Genomic DNA, 20,168 nt, shown 5'->3' with positions numbered 1-20,168 from the left:
GTTCACTGAGACTCATGTCCATCGAGTCAGTGATGCCATCCAGCCATCTCATCCTCTGTCGTCCCCTTCTCCTCCTGCCCCCAATCCCTCCCAGCATCAGAGTCTTTTCCAATGAGTCAACTCTTCGCATGAGGTGGCCAAAGTACTGGAGTTTCAGCTTTAGCATTATTCCTTCCAAAGAAATCCAGGGCTGATCTCCTTCAGAATGGACTGGTTGGATCTCCTTGCAGTCCAAGGGACTCTCAAGAGTCTTCTCCAACACCACAGTTCAAAAGCATCAATTCTTCGGCGCTCAGCCTTCTTCACAGTCCAACTCTCACATCCATACACAACCACAGGAAAAACCATAGCCTTGACTAGACGAACCTTTGTTGGCAAAGTAATGTCTCTGCTTGTGAATATGCTATCTAGGTTGGTCATAACTTTCCTTCCAAGGAGTAAGTGTCTTTTAATTTCATGGCTGCGGTCACCATCTGCAGTGATTTTGGAGCCCAGAAAAACAAAGTCTGCCACTGTTTCCACTGTTTCCCCATCTATTTCCTATGAAGTGATGGGACCTGATGCCATGATCATTGTTTTCTGAATGTTGAGCTTTAAGCCAACTTTTTCACTCTCCACTTTCACTTTCATCAAGAGGCTTTTGAGTTCCTCTTCATTTTCTGCTATAAGGGTGGTGTCATCTGCATATCTGAGGTTATTGATATTTCTCCTGGCAGTCTTGATTCCAGCTTGTGTTTCTTCCAGTCCAGCGTTTCTCATGATGTACTCTGTATATAAGTTAAATAAACAGGGTGACAATATACAGCCTTGACGAACTCCTTTTCCTATCTGGAGCCAGCCTGTTGTTCCATGTCCAGTTCTAACTGCTGCTTCCTAACCTGGGTACAGATTTCTCAAGAGGCAGATCAGGTGGTCTGGTATTCCCATCTCTTTCAGAATTCTCCACAGTTTATTGTGATCCACACAGTCAAAGGCTTTGGCATAGTCAATAAAGCAGAAATAGATGTTTTTCTGGAACTCTCTTTCTTTTTCCATGATCCAGCGGATGTTGGCAATTTGATTGCTGTTTCCTCTGCCTTTTCTAAAAGCAGCTTGAACATCAGGAAGTTCACGGTTCACATATTGCTGAAGCCTGGCCTGGAGAAATTTGAACATTACTTTACTAGCGTGTGAGATGAATGCAATTATGCAGAAGTTTGAGCATTCTTTGGCATTGCCTTTCTTTGGGATTGGAATGAAAACTGACCTTTCCCAGTCCTGTGGCCACTGCTCAGTTCTCCAAATTTGCTGGTATATTGAGTGCAGCACTTTCACAGCATCACCTTTCAGTATTTGGAATAGCTCAACTGGAATTCAACACCTCCACTAGCTTTGTTCGTAGTGATGCTTTCTAAGGCCCACTTGACTTCACATTCCAGGATGTCTGGCTCTAGGTCAGTGATCACACCATCACAACTCCTAAATGGGAGAGGCCATTTATGGATGTCTTCAAAGAATCCTCAGGTATCAAGTAATGCTGATAGAAAACCCAGGTCTCACTATATCCCCTTGTGAGGTTCTTAACCCAGCCACCCTCCTCCCTACCTCCGAGGGCTCTCTCCCCTTTCAGTCTTGCCTGGAAACCTTGGACAAAACCTGGAGAGGGATTGTCACAAGATCCTCTGACCAATCCTGAGGAAATCTGGTATACTGATGGAAGCAGCTTTGTCTTGGATGGAAAAAGAAGAGCTGGGTATGCAGTAGTCTCCAATTTTGAGACCATAGAGGCTAAGCCTCTGCCACCAGGTACTTCAGCCCAATTAGCTGAGCTCATAGCCCTGACTCGAGCTTTAGAGCTGGGAAAAGGGAAAAGAATAGCCATTTACACTGATTCCAAGTATGCCTTTCTGGTGCTATATACACATGCGGCTATTTGGAAAAAAAGGGGCCACTTGACCACCCGAGGGTCCCCAATCAAATATGGTGATCAGATTCTTTGACTCTTGGAGGCAGTCCATCTGCCCACTGAGGTTTCAGTCTTGCACTGTAAAAGACACCAAAAAGGGAACACGGAAGTGGCACGAGGGAACCAAGCAGCTGATCAGGCAGCTAGGAGAGCAGCATTATATAACCATGACCTAATAGGGATTGCCAGTTTAGTTCCACAGACTAATTTGCCAGAAACTCCTTCATATACTGAAGGTGAGACTCTTAAAGCTAAGAGTGAGGGCTTTCAAGATCATATGGGGTGGTTCCAAAAGGAGGGACTCCCTTTTCTGCCTGGGAACCTCCAATGGAAGTTGGTTAGCTCCTTATATGCCACTACTCATTTAGGAGAAAAGATTACTCCAAAGATTACTCCAAAGAGAAAAGCCCTCCAAAGATTACTAGAAAGGTCCTTCAGAGGAACAGGCTTCCAAACAACTATAAGACAGGTGGTCTCCTCTTGTCCCACTTGCCAATTAAACAACTCCCAAGAAGCTCGAAGACCACAGCTGGCCCAGCCCGTCCAACGATGTGGGGCCTACCCACGAGAGAACTGGCAGATGGACTTCACCCAGATGCCAGTTTCTCAAGGGTATAAATACCTCTTAGTCATGATAGATACATTCACAGGATGGATTGAAGGCTTTCCCACCTGGACTGAGAAGGCTGAGGAGGTGGTTAAAAAAAAAAAACTGCTCCATGAAATCATTCCAAGATTTGGTCTGCCCAGGTCATTACAAAGTGACAATGGGACATCATTTACTTCTAAGGTCACCCAAGGGGTCTCAAAAGCATCGGGCATTACTTATTATCTCCATTGTTCCTGGAGGCCTCAATCTTCAGGAAAAGTAAAAAGAGCCAATCAATTCTTAAAATCAGCGATAAAAAAGATAACCCAGAAGACCTCCCTGGGATGGAAGGAGGCTTTACCAATAGCTCTCCTCTGCACCTGCATTGCCCCTAAGGAACATGTTGGTCTTAGTCCTTATGAGATGCTATATGGGAGACCTTTTGTTTAAGTCAATGACCTCTTCCTAGCTCCAGAGGTTCAGACCCTCCAGTCTTAAATCATGGCCATTGGGCAATTCCAACAGGATATATATTTGTGGGGTATGAACCAGGACCCAAAAGATTCTAAAGAGTCACCACTATATGCTCTAGGAACTCAAGTCCTAATTAAAGTCTGGAAAGATGGGTCCCCAAAGGCTCAACTCCAGCCCACATGGAAGGGCCCCCACCCTGTAATACTTTCTACCCCGACAGCAGTCAAGGTACCAAGACATGACTCCTGGATTCACTACTCATGCGTCAAGCCGTGGAAAAAAACAGAAGAGGACACTCAATATACCTGTGAGCCCCTGGGAGATCTCAGATACCTATTCAAGACTACAAATGAGTGCCATTCTAATGAACACCCCTAAAATCTGGTTTCTGGGGATAAAATTTCTCAGGATAACTCTAAAGAGCCAACACAGCTTGACAGAGACTGTACTCCAAAACAGACAGGAGATAGATCTTCTTATCCCTGAACAAAGAGGGACTTGAGCCATCCTGGCCGTGTGAATTTAAAATTGACTAATGCCCCTATTAGTCCTTGTTATGCTATATTGATGATGCTTATGATTATTCCATATACTGTCAATTGTCTAACCTGTTTTGTCTCTGCCCAGGTCAACCAGCTACAACATGCAGTGCCAGTTCAACAAAGATATAAAAATATCACACACCCTTGGACACCACTATAAGGACTCTGAGGCTTGAGACTAACAAGAGGGGGAGGCCCAGTACCCCTCTCGGTCCCAGTTCAGCAGGAAGTAGCCAGAAAGACCTCGACGCCCCTATTTCCAAGAATTGGGCCTCCCATCTCTTGAGGGAGGAATGTTAGGTAGGTAGAATAGGGAAAAGGAGTCCAAAATGGCGGTGGCTAAAAGACAAGGAAGGGAAAAGCCTGCAAAAATAGAACAAAAGAAGGTCTGAGGACCAGAGTGAGGACCTCAGGTAAAACAAACAACACTCCTGCCTGGCCCAATTTACATAGGACAGGCCCAGGGAGAGATAAACATATAGAGGAGACAAAGCTAGCTCTCTCTCTCTCTCTCTCTCCCATGCGCTGGGGTGCTCTTCTCCTCGTGTCTTTGGATCGACTTGCCCTCACGCCTTGAAGATGGATTTCCCTGCTATCTTCTAAATAAAATAAAGCTGTAACACTGATTTGTCTAAGAGCTATAACATGGTCCATTCGAGACCTGAGAGCTATAACACGGTCTATCCAAGACCTGAGAGGTGTGACACGCAGAGGGAGCTTTAATGTCCGTCACTCCAAATCTTTGTTGTGACAAGACAAAGAGCTGAAGAACGTACACTCGCATGACAGTTCCTTGTAGGTGGCACTACTGCATACACGACTGTGCAACTTTCACTTTCTTCTGTAGGTAAAACTTTTTATTTTTTAATTTGATTCTGAAGACTCAAAAGTTGGAAAGGAGAGGTCTTATCTTTGGTTCCTAGTGGTAGCACTGCTGCATAAGTTTTTGGTTTCTCTTACCCGAGCTACCTCTGGTTACATTTGAGAATTGGCACTTTGCTCCCTCTAGCACCTCTGTCAAGGTGTCATCCAGTACTCCTGCTGTCACTGCTTGTGCCTCCGGGGTTGTTAGTGCCTTGCCCATCTGGCGTCACTGGCATTGCCACCTAGGGCACTGGAATGGCCGGCACATCCACTGCACCCAGGGCCTCCTGTGTTGCAGGCTCCAGCCACCACAGGAAAAGGGTGGAGGTGGCTGGAGAGCCAGGGTTGGGAGGGTCCCCATATTGCCCAGGGTTGTTGGGTTCATGGGCATTGCTGCTGTGGGTGGAAGCTGCCTGGAGTTGGAGTGTCTCCACAACTAGTGGGATGGGGTCCCAGGCCTCACTGTCTCTGCCACTTGGTTGCCTGTGGCCATGGGGACTGCTGAGGCTCGGAGGCTGGAGTCGTGTGCTGCCTCCCCTGAAGATACTCTGTTTTCTGGGACCGTAGGTTCAGCTGCTGTCCTTGGAGGTTGGGAATTATAATCCCTGCTCCTCCTCTGCTCCTGGTTGTGCCTTTTCTATACGTTCTAGTCCAAACACTTATATGCACAGATATGTGGAATTCTCTGGCATCGTGGGGTGATTGGCAGAAGCAACTTTGTTGAGTTATGGCTGTTTTACTGGTTTTAGATGGAAGGGGAGTGGCAAAGGGAGCCATACAGCCATGATGCTGACGTCACCCTGAGCCCATATATCTTGCTGAGGAGACTACCAGGAAGAATTGTGAAAGTTCCAAACAATTTCTTTTAGTTGACTATTATAAAATACATAAGGAATGAGATGAGCTAAAAACCAAACCATTCAGCTTTCAAGCAGAATTTAGAGGAAAATTAAAGAAGCCAGGACAGTTCAGACTCAAAAGTTTAACTGTAAGTCGTAGATACTCTACATGGTAGAAGGTTATTAAAGTAAAAATGATGTTGAGGCAAAGATCAAATTCTAAGATGCTGGGAATAAAATGTGGCCTTTGGCTAGAGATCTCAAGGATGTGGCTGTAAGATCCTTTGTTGGGACCTCAGAAAAATAAAGAGGAAACCTAGATTAGATTCTAAAAGACTTAAGGTCAGGTCTCCAAGACGCTCTATGCTAGAAAAGAAAATCTCTAAGAATCTTAAGGACATGACTTATAGACTTTCAATCAGACAAAAATGCTCCTAGAAATCTTAACAATATTGTTCCAAAGTACCCTGACCCTCAGCCCAACTCAGAGAAAAGCTTGTATCAAAGAGCTTTGTGAATATGGCATTTGTCTAATTGAGTATACCTTAATAATAATTGTAAGGCCATAAAATATTTTTAAAAAGAATTTCATCGGTGTCATCATTTTCAATTTCATCATATTGGGCTTTAGGGGCAAATTTAGAAAAATGCCCCCTCTTGGAGTTTACTACTGCTATGTTGCTGTTAAAGTGAAGTCGCTCAGTCGTGCCTGACTCTTTGCGACCCCATGGACAGTAGCCTGCACCAAGCTCCTCCATCCATGGGATTTTCTAGGCAAGAGTACTGGAGTTGGTTGCCATTTGCTTCTTCAGGGAATCTTCCCGACCCAGGGATCGAACCCAGGTCTCCCGCAGTGTAGACAGATGCTTTATCGTCTGAGCCCCCAGGGAAGTCCTGTTGCTGTTATGTGCCTCCCATTTTCCCCTTTTACAATAAAAGTTTTCTGTTTTGGTCATTCTATATATATTGTATCATTATTTGTTGAGTTTGTGATGGGCAGATTCTAAATTCTTCAGACTACAAGAAATCATACTTGAAGGATCTACACAAGAAGCCCCATTTGTACCTTGATTTGATGGAAAGACTTTGAACTGATGTTGTAATGTTATACATTTTAGAACTAGGAGAGGGAGTAAGTGTACTTTGTATATGAGGGCTATGAAAGCTATTTGTGGTTATGAAGAGGAAAAGTTAAAATTTACATAACTTTCTTCTCCTTCTGCCTCTGTAACCCAGCTTGCTCCTTGCAGTCTAGATCACATAGGTCTCAGAAAGTGGGACTCACAATACTAGGAACAGGAGTTTATCTCACTCACCCTTGTCCTGCTCTTTGCAATTGCTTTAGCCCCTGCAAACCCACAAACCCACTTAATCATGCCTGTCGTGTATAAAAAACTCTGTAACTGCTTTGTTTGGGGCTCAGAGCTTGGAGAGTTAGCTCCTCTGGGCCCACCGGTGAAATAAACCTGAGTTCTCCAACTCTCCGAGTGTGGTGCTTGGTTTCTCGAGTACTGGTTTCTGCAACAGTTAGAGATGGGACTGATGGCCACAATTCTTTGACACTCTTTCCCTTGAAAGGTAGGATTTATTTCCTCTCTCTATGAAGAAATACGAGGTTGGTCTGTAACTTCTTAAACTAATTAAATATGATAGAAATGATGTTAATTCTGGTTATGGGGTTTTTCTTTCTATGACTAACAGCTTTTGCCTAGTCTGTTGGCCCTCTGAGTCCCTGCATTATCCCTGCTGAGGAAGTACAGGGTAGTCACAAGGAGAAAGTGGAGGAGGAGAGAAAAAAAAGGGAAAGATTTTATCAGTTCCCAGCCATTCTATGTCCAACTGTTACAAAGAGAAACTGGAGAGAGAAACACAGGGAAAAATTTTATCAGGTCCTAGTTATTCCATGAACAACTGTTCAAGTTAACTTAACCAAGAGGACCCAGACTTTCTTTAGCAGAGTCAACTCTTGCTGTTTTCTGGCCCATGGAATAATGCAATTTAATGAAAAAAGTGGTTTTAAATCAGTAAAATTTTGAGTACTATTGTGTTATCAGTCAGTTCAGTTGCTAGGTCATGTCTGAATCTTTGCTATCCCATGGACTGCAACATGCCAGGCTTCCCTGTCCATCACCAACTCCCAGAGCCTACTCAAACTCATATCCATTGAATCAGTGATGTCATCCAACCATCTCATCCTCTGTTAGCCCCTTCTCCTCCTGCCTTCAATCTTTCCCAGCATCAGGGTCTTTTCCAATGAGTCAGTTCTTTGTATCAGGTGGCCAAAGTATTGGAGCATCAGCTTTAGCCTCAGTCCTTCCAGTGAATATTCAGGACTGATTTCCTTTAGGACTGACTGGTTGGATCTCCTTGCAGTCCAAGGGACTCTCAAGAGTCTTCTCCAACACCACAGTTCAAAAGTATCAATTCTTTGGCCCCCAGCTTTCTTCATGGCCCAACTCTCACATCCATACATGACTACTGGAAAAACCATAGCTTTGACTAGACAGACCTTTGTTGGCAGAATAATGTCTCTGCTTTTTCATATGCTATCTAGGTTGGTCATAGCTGATCTTCCAAGGAGCAAAGGTCTTTTAACTTCATGGGTGCAGTCACCATCTGCAATGATTTTGGAGTTCCCCAAAATAAAGTGTCTCACTGTTTCCATTGTTTCCCCATCTATTTGCCATGCTGGGGGAACTAGATGCCATGATCTTAGTTTTTTGAATGTTAAGTTTTGAGCCAACTTCTTCACTCTCTTCTTTCACTTTCTTCAAAAGGCTCTTTAGTTCCTTGTGTTTTATGCAGCAATGTAAAATCAGAGCTCTATTGTTCTTCTGTAGTTCATGACGTCCATTCAGATTGGATTATAGAACAAATTACAACTGACCAAAAAGCTAGTCTGAGATAGTTCAAGTTGGAATATACCTTATCCACAAATGCCTTCTCTCATCTAAAGACCTGAATTGATGAGTTAAAGAAAACTGAGCAGGAAGATAGAAGTAGTACAAGCACGAGATCAGAACCAAGTTATTTGGGTATGCAAAAGTAAAAGAAGGAGCTTTGAATGGTCAATCCAACAGTTCAAATTAACTTTCATAGTTCTTTCCTATGTGTATATCTATGCTCAGTCATTTCAGTCATGTATGACTTTTTGCAACCAATGGACTAGAGCCTGCCAAGCTCCTCTGTCCATGGGATTCTCCAGGCAACAATTCTGGAGTGGGTTGCCGTGCCCTCCTCTGGGGGCATCTTCCTGACCCAGGAATTGAACCCACGTCTCTGGCATCTCTTGCATTGCAGGCAGGGTGTTTACCCACTGAACCACCTGGGAGGCCCCATGTGTGTATCTGAATTGTTATAAATGCTGATACCCTATCCTTGGGCCAACAGCCACTCCTAGATACTGAGACACCAAGAAACATACTGCATCTTTACTATTAGCTGCAGAAACATCTCAGAAATTATGGCCTCATTGCTTTTACTTAGTATAAAGTTGCCAAGTAAGGGGAAGAAGGAGGAGGAATGGAAACCCACTCCAGTGTTCTTGCCTGGAAAATCCCATGGACAGAGGAGCCTGGTGGCCTATAGTCCATGGAGTAGCAAAGAGTTGTGACTGAACATGAGTACAAGGGAAAGAAAACTCATTTTATTTATTCTTACTATTTCTCCTGTATTACATCATATTACATTGCATTACAGTTTGTTGAAATAGAGTAGGAAAACAAAACAAAAAAGGGGGGAAATTCTATAAATCAACATTTTCCATGACAAGAAGTTGAGTGAAAAAATAAGCCACAAATAAGGAAAAGATATTCTTGAGATGCTTTTTCAACCTGCCTCCATTTTAAATAACATTTCACAGTAATCCTTGACAGTTTGGCCAATGACTCCCCAAAATCTCTGAAAATAGTGGTTCCCAAACTCCTTAGATGAACCATTGTTTGTTTTCTGTTAATTCATGATTCAGTTCAGTTCAGTCACTCTGTCCTGTCCAACTCTTTGCAAACCCATGGAGTGCAGCATGCCAGGCCTCCCTGTTCACCACCAACTCCCGGAATTTACCCAAACTGATGTCCATTGAGTCGGTGATGCCATCCAACCATCTCATCCTCTGTCATCCCCTTCTCCTCCCACCTTCAATCTTTCCCAGGATCAGGGTCTTTTCAAATGAGTCAGCTCTTGGCATCAGGTGGCCAAAGTATTGGAATTTCAGTTTCATTGTAATTCATGATTACAATGTCATTTTCTTTAATTACTATTTTGCTTCTTTGCTTGGATAACAAGAAATCATGACTACCTCTTAAAAATTCCCAATCAATCATGTGAATTAACATTTAATTTTCTAACTGAGTTATTATGCTCCTAAATTAAAATCTTCAAAGTTTGAAAGTGTCATAATTTTACTTCTCACATTAAAATGTGCCAATATGGAGGGATCACGCAGATTGGCTTTAAAACAGCCTATCTGCACACTACATGGGCAATAGAGACATATTTCTATAACTAAATTCAGAGAAGAGCTTATTACAATATATAACAAATCAATTTTATCAACTAACATCTCAAAACAAACAAACAAATTCAGCATTAGACTTCCATGGCTAGTATGCCATTTGCTCAAATTTCCTTTCTATTACCTAAGAATGTATTGTTGAGCCCTAGGCTAGACTTTCCCAGTTATTTTTCCTTTATATTATTCCCTCTGTTTTATGCATGTATCAGTTCAGTTCAGTAGCTCAGTAGTATCCAACTCTTTGTGACCCTATGGACTGCAATACGCCAGGCTTCCCTGTCCATCACCAACTCCTAAGGCTTGCTCAAACTCATGTCCATCGAGTCAGTGATGCCATCCAACCATCTCATTCTCTGTCATCCCCTTTTCCTCCTGCCTTCAATCTTTCCCAGCATCAAGGTCTTTTCCAACAGTTCTTCGCATCAAGTGGCCAAAGTATTGGAGTTTCAGCTTCAGCATTGGTCCTTACAATAAATATTCAATGAATATTCCTTTAGGATTGACTAGTTTGATGTCCTTGCAGTCCAAGGGGCCCTCAAGAGTCTTCTCCAACACCACAGTTCAAAAGCATCAGTTCTTCAGTGCTCAGCTTTCTTTATGGTCCAACTCTCACATCCATTTTTGACTACTGGAAAAACCATAGCTTTGACTAGATGGACCTTTGCTGGCAAAGTAATATTTATGGCAAGAGATTTTGAGTAGCAGTATCATTTAACATCTCAACTGTCTCATTGCTTGTTTATTTATACATCTAAGAGTTCTCTAGACTTCCTCAAGTCAGGGCCTCCTTCTGATCACCCTTTTCAAGGCCCCCTTTACTTCCTTGTTCCTCAGAGTATAGATCAGTGGGTTTAGTACAGGAGTGACCACACTGTACATAATGGCAACAGTCCGGTCCTGGTCCATGGAGCTACCTGAGGCAGGACGAATGTAAATGAAAAAAACAGGACCAAATAAAAGAACAACCAACATGAAGTGGGAGGCACAAGTAGACAGTGCTTTACGAAGCATGCTGCAAGAATGAGTCTTGAAGAAAAGATAGATAATAATGTAGAAATAGGAGAGAAGAATTAGAAAGAATGAGCCCATGGCAATGGTCTCTGTGACAGTATGAAGTAGCCACTCATTGAGCTCAGTGTTCCCACAGGCCAACTCCAGCAATGGCTTAACATCGCAGAAGAAGTGATTGATGTGGTTGGAACCACAGAAGTTTAAACGAGATGTCATTACTGAGTGCAGTAGGGCATGGAAAAAACCAATGATCCAGACAGTGACAGCCATCTGGGTACAGACTTGATGATTCATGATAACAGTGTAATGAAGTGGTTTGCAGATAGCCACAAAGCGGTCAAAACCCATCACGGCCAGCAACATGACCTCTGTGCTGCCCAGGAAGTGGAAGAAATGAAGCTGGCTTATGCATCCCAAGAAAGAAATTGCTTTGTGTGTAGAGAGGAAGTTCTCCAGCATCTTTGGCAGAGTCACCGTGGAGTAGCAGATATCCAGACATGACAGGTTTCCCAGGAAAAAATACATAGGAGAATGGAGTCTTGGATCAGAGATGACAACCATGAGGATGGCTCCATTCCCAGCCACATTGGCAATGTAAGTTGCAAGGAAAATCACGAAGAGAACAGGCTGCAGTACTTGGATGTCCGTCACTCCCAGGAGGAGAAATTCAGTGACTGAGGTTTGATTCAGCATCACTTGAAAAAAAAGACAAAATAACATAGGGAATGCAATCTCTGATGGGAACAGAGTCCCACAGCTGAGGATTTTCCCATCTAGACAATAATATTTTGAGGAATTGCTATTTAAATAAGGTCACGTGTTGGTTATGGACTGTTACTCAAACCTTTTAAGAATTAGATTTATCATTAATATTTTTCTTACTTCCAGGAAAGAAAAATGCCAGACGTTCTTTAGCCAGACTATCATCTTCTCTGATACAACTTGCCTTTTATCATCCTAAATCAACTCCAAAAGCAGGTAAATTTTTAAGCACTCCACCACAGTGCTATCTCTTGACCTAGGAAGAAACCATCTGAAGTTTTTACTTAAGAAAAATAGACAGTGAGAGAATAATAAGAGCTATAAGGAAATCTGAATCGAGATGCAGACATTGGAACACTTCCTATAAAAAGGAATCATTCAAAGTTTGGGAAATCTATGAAAGGAGAAAGATTTGATTTGACTACAATAAAAAAGTGAATCAACTAGGGAACATTTCCAGAGATCCCCAGGGATGATCACTTTTGTAGCTAGAGAAAATTTTGAGAAATTATCTAACCTTTATTACATCTTAGTTGCAGCCTGGCAGGGCAGAGATCAGAACCTGCCCCATGGCAGGAGGGTGCGGCAAACCGCGCCCCCGAGATTGTCCTAGTAAGCATGCCCGACGGACATATGTGGAGCTGGCCGTGCTCTCTGCTCGGCTTCACTGGCTGCCCCTGTGTCCGTCCTCATGGAAACCAAGCAAGATGTTCCTGATAACAGCAGAGCCTTAATTTTACTTCCTCTTGATGGTGCGCTGATCAGACTCCCCAGTATAGCTATTTCCTAATGATCTCATGTGACTTCTGCCAATAAAAGTGAGGGCTGAAAGGAGCCATCTTGTCTTCCTGCCATGGAGAGCAGGAGGGCCCCCTGACTCCCCGCTTGCCAAATATATGCATCTGTTTTTTCATTATGTGCCCCTCCACCCCCGGGTTTCAGGTCTTTCTCACCTGCTATGCTGGACGCTGCACATCTTTTTTGTAAAGATGGCTTCAGGAATTCAGAGTAGCCTTCCTAGATAGCCATGTATATATTTTATACTGTTAAACTTTATCACTCCTGATCAAGATACACATATGTCAAACATCGTTTTTGATTCTCTGCTTGCAAAAGAAAATTATATAAAAAAAATTCCCTTGGGGGCAAAATCTTTCCCTAACATTTAAAGAAAATAACAATGAGATTTTCTGTACCAATTATTTATTTCACTGCATCTTGAATATTTATCAATTACATATTTACTTTGGAGACTATCTAGAGATATGGCAATAAAAATGTAGGCAACAAAGAGTCTTCATAATCCACAAAGACAAGGTTCATGGTAAGATAGGAAACAGGTCTAAATCCTTGACTTGTACATTTAATACAGACAAGAAGACAGAGGATATGGGCAACTCCCCAGCCTGTCTCCTGGTTCATTCTCCTACCTGATTGAGCATTCAAATTCAGAGCTAAGAAGGCTTATCAGATTGACACTTCGGAAAAGTAAATAGTAGAAAAATTTTTGAAAAATAAAGAGTAGAAAAATATTTGATGTGATAGTTTATACTGGAATTATAGCATAAGCTCTTCATCTTCTGAAATCTCTTCTTTCTGAAATTCTGCCTGTCTTTTATGATCCACAGATCTTGAGATATTCAAAGCCTGAGAGAGAGTGTCCCTGGGGTTTGGGAGGATTATTGAAAGAATAAACAAGTTACCTTTCTATACTTGCAATATAAGAGAATTCTCCTTGGGGAATTTCGATCTTGAGTTCCATTTTTTTCTTTATTTTCCTTCCTTACTCTGTTTGTTTCTTAGTTTCATAACCACAGACAGTACGGTTCTCAAGGGCCTCAGGATTTCTTTAATTACCTTTCATTTCCTGGGACAGAGATTTGGATACACTTTCTCATGTTGAGGACTTCCATGGAAAAATGGAAGGATATCCGGCAATGACAGTTAAGGAATGAGGGCCAGTCAGATCCCATTGATCCATACATAAAATTGATTATCATTAAAATATTATACTCATTTATTCCTGTGATTCTATGGAAAACAAAAAAGAGGACTAGGAAGAAGTAGTATTGCTTTTGTGTCTTCCAAATCTGACTATTCACTGCTGGTAGTAACATTTAAATATTTTCTTTAATTTTGGGATCCCCAAAGCTCACATTTATCTCTAGGAGACTGAGGCTGGTCTCTCCAATGTGTATTCTCACTTATTGCTGTGCCCTTTAGGTAACAATATTCTTTCTGCTTCATCCAAGGAATACCTATATGCAATGTGACATGGATCCAAGCATTCTAATTATTGTTGTAAATGCCATGTACTTTGTCCATCTATCACAGTTCATTTTTGTTGCATTGCAGTTCATTATATATTCATCACAATAATTGCTTGTTATAGTATGCCATGAATATAATACATATAAATAATTATTGTGTGCTCATTGTTTAAGTTATTGTTCTGATTTCACATGTTTGTATTTCTGTCCTTCCTTGACAATCTCTACATCTTTAAAGGTATGCCAAAATTGCTGGAAGACTCCATCTCTACTCGCAAAGCAATTTCCTTCTTCAGATGCATAAGCCAGCTTCATTTCTTCCTCTCCCCAGTGGCATGGGGACTTCAGGTCGGTACAAAGAGCGAGCTATAGAAGAGGATGACCATGGAGAGGTGGGAGGTGCATGTGGCCAGGGCTTTCTTTTTCCCCTGTGCTGATGGCACCCAAGCTACAGCAAGGAATATATGGGCATAAGAGCTTATGATGCAGAAGAGAGGGCTGATTCCTCAGAGTCCTGTCAGAACCATCATCAGGTTGTCATTGAGGTGGGCATCAGAGCAGAAAAGCCTTAAGAGAGGTTTAAAATAACACAAAAAATGAGGCATCTCTAGATTAGTATAGAATGATAGGTTAGCACCAAGGTTTGGGTCAAAGAGTCAGAGTGGGACACTCCCCATGACCCACCCACCAGCAGCCCACATCTGCAAGGAGTCATTAGGAGTGTATAGTGCAGAGGATGGCAGATGGCAGCATTGTGGTCGATAGCCACCGCAGTCAAAAGCAGGTTGTCCATATCAGCAAACTGCAAAGAAATATAATTGGGCCAGACAGAGAGAGAGATTGATCTCTACCACATGGATTGCTGCTCAGTGTTACGTGGTAGCCTGAATGGGAGGACAGTTTGGGGAAGAATGAATACAGATATAGGTATGGCTGAGTCCCTTTGCTGTCTACTTGAAACCTACGTAACATTGTTAATCGGCTATACTCCAATAAAAATAAAACTTAAAAAAAAAAAAGTGTCTCTTTTGCTGTCTCGTATACACGGTTATTGTTACCATCTTTCTAAATTCCATATATATGCGTTAGTATACTGTATTGGTGTTTTTCTTTCTGGCTTACTTCACTCTGTATAGTAGGCTCCAATTTCATCCACCTCATTAGAACTGATTCAAATGTATTCGTTTTAATGGCTGAGTAATAGTCCCTTGTGTATATGTAGCATGGCTTTCTTTTTTTTTTTAATTTAATTTAATTTTATTTTATTATTATTTTTTTATTATGGAAAGTTTTATTTATTTTTTTATTTTTTAAATTTTATTTTATTTTTAAACTTTACATAATTGTATTAGTTTTGCCAAATATCAAAATGAATCCGCCACAGGTATACACGTGTTCCCCATCCTGAACCTTCCTCCCTCCTCCCTCCCCATACCAGCCCTCTGGGTCGTCCCAGTGCACCAGCCCCAAGCATCCAGTATCGTGCATCGAACCTGGACTGGCAACTCGTTTCATACATGATATTTTACATGTTTCAATGCCATTCTCCCAAATCTTCCCACCCTCTCCCTCTCCCACAGAGTCCATAAGACTGTTCTATACATCAGTGTCTCTTTTCCTGTCTCGTACACAGGGTTATTGTTACCATCTTTCTAAATTCCATATATATGCATTAGTATACTGTATTGGTGTTTTTCTTTCTGGCTTACTTCACTCTGTATAATAGGCTCCAGTTTCATCCACCTCATTAGAACTGATTCAAATGTATTCTTTTTAATGGCTGAGTAATACTCCATTGTGTATATGTACCATAGCTTTCTTATCCATTCATCTGCTGATGGACATCTAGGTTGCTTCCATGTCCTGGCTATTATAAACAGTGCTGTGATAAACATCGGGGTACACGTGTCTTTTTCAATTCTGGTTTCCTCAGTGTGTGCCCAGCAGTGGGATTGCTGGGTCATAAGGCAGTTCTATTTCCAGTTTTTTAAGGAATCTCCACACTATTCTCCATAGTGGCTGTACTAGTTTGCATTCCCACCAACAGTGTAAGAGGGTTTCCTTTTCTCCACACCCTCTCCAGCATTTATTGCTTTAGACTTTTGGATCGCAGCCATTCTGACTGGTGTGAAATGGTACCTCATAGTGGTTTTGATTTGCATTTCTCTGATAATGAGTGATGTTGAGCATCTTTTCATATGTTTGTTAGCCATCTGTATGTCTTCTTTGGAGAAATGTCTATTTAGTTCTTTGGCCCATTTTTTGATTGGGTCATTTATTTTTCTGGTTGAGCTGTAGTTGTATAGAACAGTCTTTTGGACTCTGTGGGAGAGGGAGAGGGTGGGATGATTTGGGAGAATGGCATTGAAACATGTATAATATCCTATATGAAATGAGTCGCCAGTCCAGGTTCGATGCACGATACTGGATGCTTGGGGCTGGTGCACTGGGACGACCCAGAGGGATGGTATGGGGAGGGAGGAGGGAGGAGGGTTCAGGATGGGGAACACATGTATACCTGTGGCAGATTCATTTTGATATATGGCAAACCAATACAATATTGTAAAGTTAAAAAATAATATAAAATTAAAACATGTGGTCAATCAAAAAAAAAAAAAAAAGAATGGCTAAAGAGACTAGAGATAATGACTGTTGGTAAGGATATGGAGAAAAGAGAATCTATGTTCACTAGCTTAGGGAATGTGAATTGGTATAGACACTATGGAAAACATTATGAATATTTCTCAAAAGATTAAAAATGGAAGTGCCAAAAAAAAAAAGAGTTTCCTCTTGACATTTTATTTCAGTTTTATGAAATGATGGTTGACTGTCAAATTATTTCCAAGATTCTTTAATTCAGAATGAACAGATCAATTTTCCTGACTTCCAAAACGAAAATTAACCTGATTTAATGAAAATGCTAGCCAACCTCCACAATAATAAAAAGTGCATTCAAATGTCAAAAAAAAAAAAAAAAAAAGAAAGAAAGAAAGAAAGAAAGAAAGGACTTTTGTTCTTTAAAAAAAAAAAACTTAATTTTTCTGTTTATTTATTTATTAGTGGCTATGCTGAGTGGCATGCAGGATCTTAGTTCCCTGACCAGGGATCAAACTTGTGACCCCTGCACTGGGAACATGGAGTCTTAACTACTGGAAGTCCAGGGAAGTCTCCGGACTTTTGGCCTTTTTAATTTTTTTGACTATAGAATATTTTATATTAGTTTTAAATTAATTTATTTTAATTGGAGGATATTACTTTACAATATTTGAGATTTTTGCCATATATCAACATTAATCGGCCACAGGTATACATGTAAAAAATAAAAAATAAAAGTGAAAGTTGCTCAGTCATGGACTATATAGTCCATGGAATTCTCCAGGCCAGAATACTGGAGTGGGTAGCCTTTCCCTTCTCCAGGGATCTTCCCCAACCCAGAGATTGAACCCTGGTCTCCCACATTGTGGGCAGATTGTTTACCAGCTGAGCCACAAGTGAAGCCTGAGAATATTGGAGTGGGTAGCCTATGCCTTCTCCAGCACATCTTCCCAACCCAGGGGTAAAACCAGGGTCTCCTGCACTGCAGGCGCATTCTTTACAAGCTGAGCTATGAGGGAAGCCTAATGAAAATAAATGAAAAGAAAAAGGAAAGGTAATATAATAATATAATTCTCTGTGCTACACAATGTACCATGTTGCTTATCCATTAAAAAAGAAAAGAGATAAGCAACCAGGATACATTGTGCAGCAGATAGAATAATAGTGATTATCCTGTAATAACTTTTAATGGAGCATGATCTGTAAAAATAATGATTGACTATGCTGTACACTTGATAGTAGGATAATATTGTAAATAAACCATAATTCAATTTAAAAAAGATAAAAGTAATTAAACTTGCTAAGAAACTAGATCTCAATTGTTCCCACAGTTACTCATTAGAGAAAAACCTGGACAACTTTTTTCTTGAGAAAATTTCCTATAGATAGGGTTGAGGAATCAAATCAACAATTAAGTAGAAGCTGGATATTGATTTGGAAATAAAATTAGAAAGATTACTTAAAACTTCACAATTTATGCCTCATTACTGCCCTGTCTCCTTAAGTAAGAATAGTTGGAAGAGACTGACATACAGGCATAGACTGCTGTACATGTCCTTTTATTTTTATTGTTCTGAGAATTTCTGTGATGAAAATATATCACAGTTCCTCAAATTATTTTCCTACATCTATAAATAAAGTCATCTCAGTTGAGACCTGTAACGTCATTAAACAGAGTCAGTGCTTCCCTGCTGTACTCTTCCCAATTTCTGGATCAGAAAATAATGCGGTTTAATTAAATAAGTGTTTAACCTTCTGTGTTTAGGGTGACAGTGTATCATGCAGCTATAGGTAATCATGTGCTCCTCTATAGTTTACAGCCTCCATGTAGGTTGGATTATGTCAAAAATTTTGTTCAACAGAAATTCTGAGACAGTCCAGAGTGTAAGATATCTTCCCCCCACATACAGTCTTTTATTAACAAAACTGAAATTAAGAGGCCAAAGAAGGTAGAGTTGGAAGATAGAAGAATCATGTGAGTAAGATCAGAACCAAATTCTTTGGATTTACAAAAGTGAATGTAAACAATTTAAATAGTCTATAAGCTCAAAATATTCTTTTACAGTCTTATTTGTCTATATCTCTATTTAATGTATTTATTTTTGGCTGTGCTGCCTGGCTTTGTGGTATCTTAGGTTCCTAACCAGGGATTGAACCCGGACCCTCGAGAGTGAAAGTGCAGACTCTCCACCACTGAACTGCCTCAGCATTCTGTATCTCTAAATAGTTTTCAGTGCTGGCCCCCACCATGCTTTCAGGTCCAGTGGCATTTCTAGGAACTTGGAAACTGAGGAACATAGTAATTCTTGTCAATTAGCTCCAAAAATACTTCTGCAATTACTATTTAATAGTTTTCACTTGGTATAAGTTTGGTGACAGATAAGAAAAACAAGACAAAAAATTTTTATGAATTCTACATATTTCATCTGAGGAGGCAATGGCAACCCACTCCAGTACTCTTGCCTGGAAAATCCCATGGATGGCGGAGACTGGTAGGCTCCAGTCCTTGGGGTGGCTAAAAGTTGGACACGACTGAGCAACTTCACTTTCCCTTTTCACTTTTATGCACTGGAGAAGGAAATGGCAACCCACTCCAGTGTTCTTGTCTGGAGAATCCTAGGGATGGGGGAGCCTGGTGGGCTACTGTCTATGGGGTCGCACAGAGTTGGACACAACTGAAGGGACTTAGCAGCAGAAGCAGCATATTTCATTGCTATTACCAATGATATATTATACCATGATATATTTATGTTACAGTCTGTGAAAATAAGTATAGAAATCAAAAAGCTAAATAAAAAGGAAGAATTTTGAAACTCAATTTTCCATGACCAGAAATTGAGGGGAAAATATCATAATAATGAACTAGAAATATATTCCTGAGATTTTTTTCAAGCTGACTCCACTTTGAACAATATTTTACAGTAATCTTTAACAGGTTATTCAATTGAATTATGAAATATCTTTGGAGTCAGAGTTCACAAAACTCTTTAGCTAAACCACTAGTTACACTACCTGTATTAATTAGAACTCAGACTACTGTTTATTTTAATTACTTGCCTCTCTGCTTAGAGAAAAAGACATCATGACCTACTGCTTAAAAATGTCCTTTAACTCATATGTGAGTTTACATTTACTTTCTTGTGGAGTCCATGGCCCTAAATTAAAATCCTTAAAGTGTAGCAGTTTAAGAAAACAGTTTAAAGTGTAATAATTTTTAAAAATTATTTTATTTTTTGGCTGTGCCATGCAACATGTGGGATCTTAGTTTCCTGACTAGGGACTGAACCTGTATGTTCTGCACTGGAAGCTTGGAGTCTTAACCACTGGGCCACCAGAGAAGTCCCTGAAACAGTATAATTGTATTATTCACATTATGATATGTTAACTTGCAGGGAACACATAGGTAAACATACTTAAGTACTATCCAACTATACAACGTATGAGTAATTGAGGCAAATTTCTGTCTCTGATTTTATTCAAGAACACAAAAAATAGATAACAAATCATTTTTATCAACTGATATCTCCAAAACAAATTCAACAATCAAATTCAATGATCAGTATCCCATTTATTCAAGTTTTCCTTATATTATATAGGAATTCATTGTTTAACATGACTTACTGGACTTTTCCATTTATTATTCTTTTAGACAGTTCCTTTTGTTTCACAGATAGTAAACACTCTGGCAAGCAGTATAATTCCATATCTCATTTCTCATTCCCTGTTGATTTATGCCTGAGAAAAGTTCTCTAGACTTCTTCAAG

General features: G+C 40.7%; 1 protein-coding gene across 1 annotated transcript; it reads right to left on the bottom strand.

Moving 5' to 3' along the window:
* Positions 1-10,543: 10,543 nt before the first annotated feature.
* On the bottom strand, positions 10,544-11,497 carry LOC129647514 (olfactory receptor 12D2-like). Its single transcript, XM_055574591.1, has one exon. It carries the CDS (start codon positions 11,495-11,497, stop codon positions 10,544-10,546), a length of 954 nt encoding a protein of 317 aa, XP_055430566.1.
* Positions 11,498-20,168: the final 8,671 nt, after the last annotated feature.

The sequence above is a fragment of the Bubalus kerabau genome, chromosome 3 (genome assembly GCF_029407905.1).
Source record: "Bubalus kerabau isolate K-KA32 ecotype Philippines breed swamp buffalo chromosome 3, PCC_UOA_SB_1v2, whole genome shotgun sequence".
NCBI classification, from domain to species: Eukaryota; Metazoa; Chordata; class Mammalia; order Artiodactyla; family Bovidae; genus Bubalus; species Bubalus kerabau.
This window is presented reverse-complemented; position numbering and strand designations above follow the sequence as displayed.

Excerpts from the sequence above, each read along its gene's own strand:
- LOC129647514 (XM_055574591.1), bottom strand. The coding sequence starts at position 11,497 with ATGTTATTTTGTCTTTTTTTTCAAGTGATGCTGAATCAAACCTCAGTC.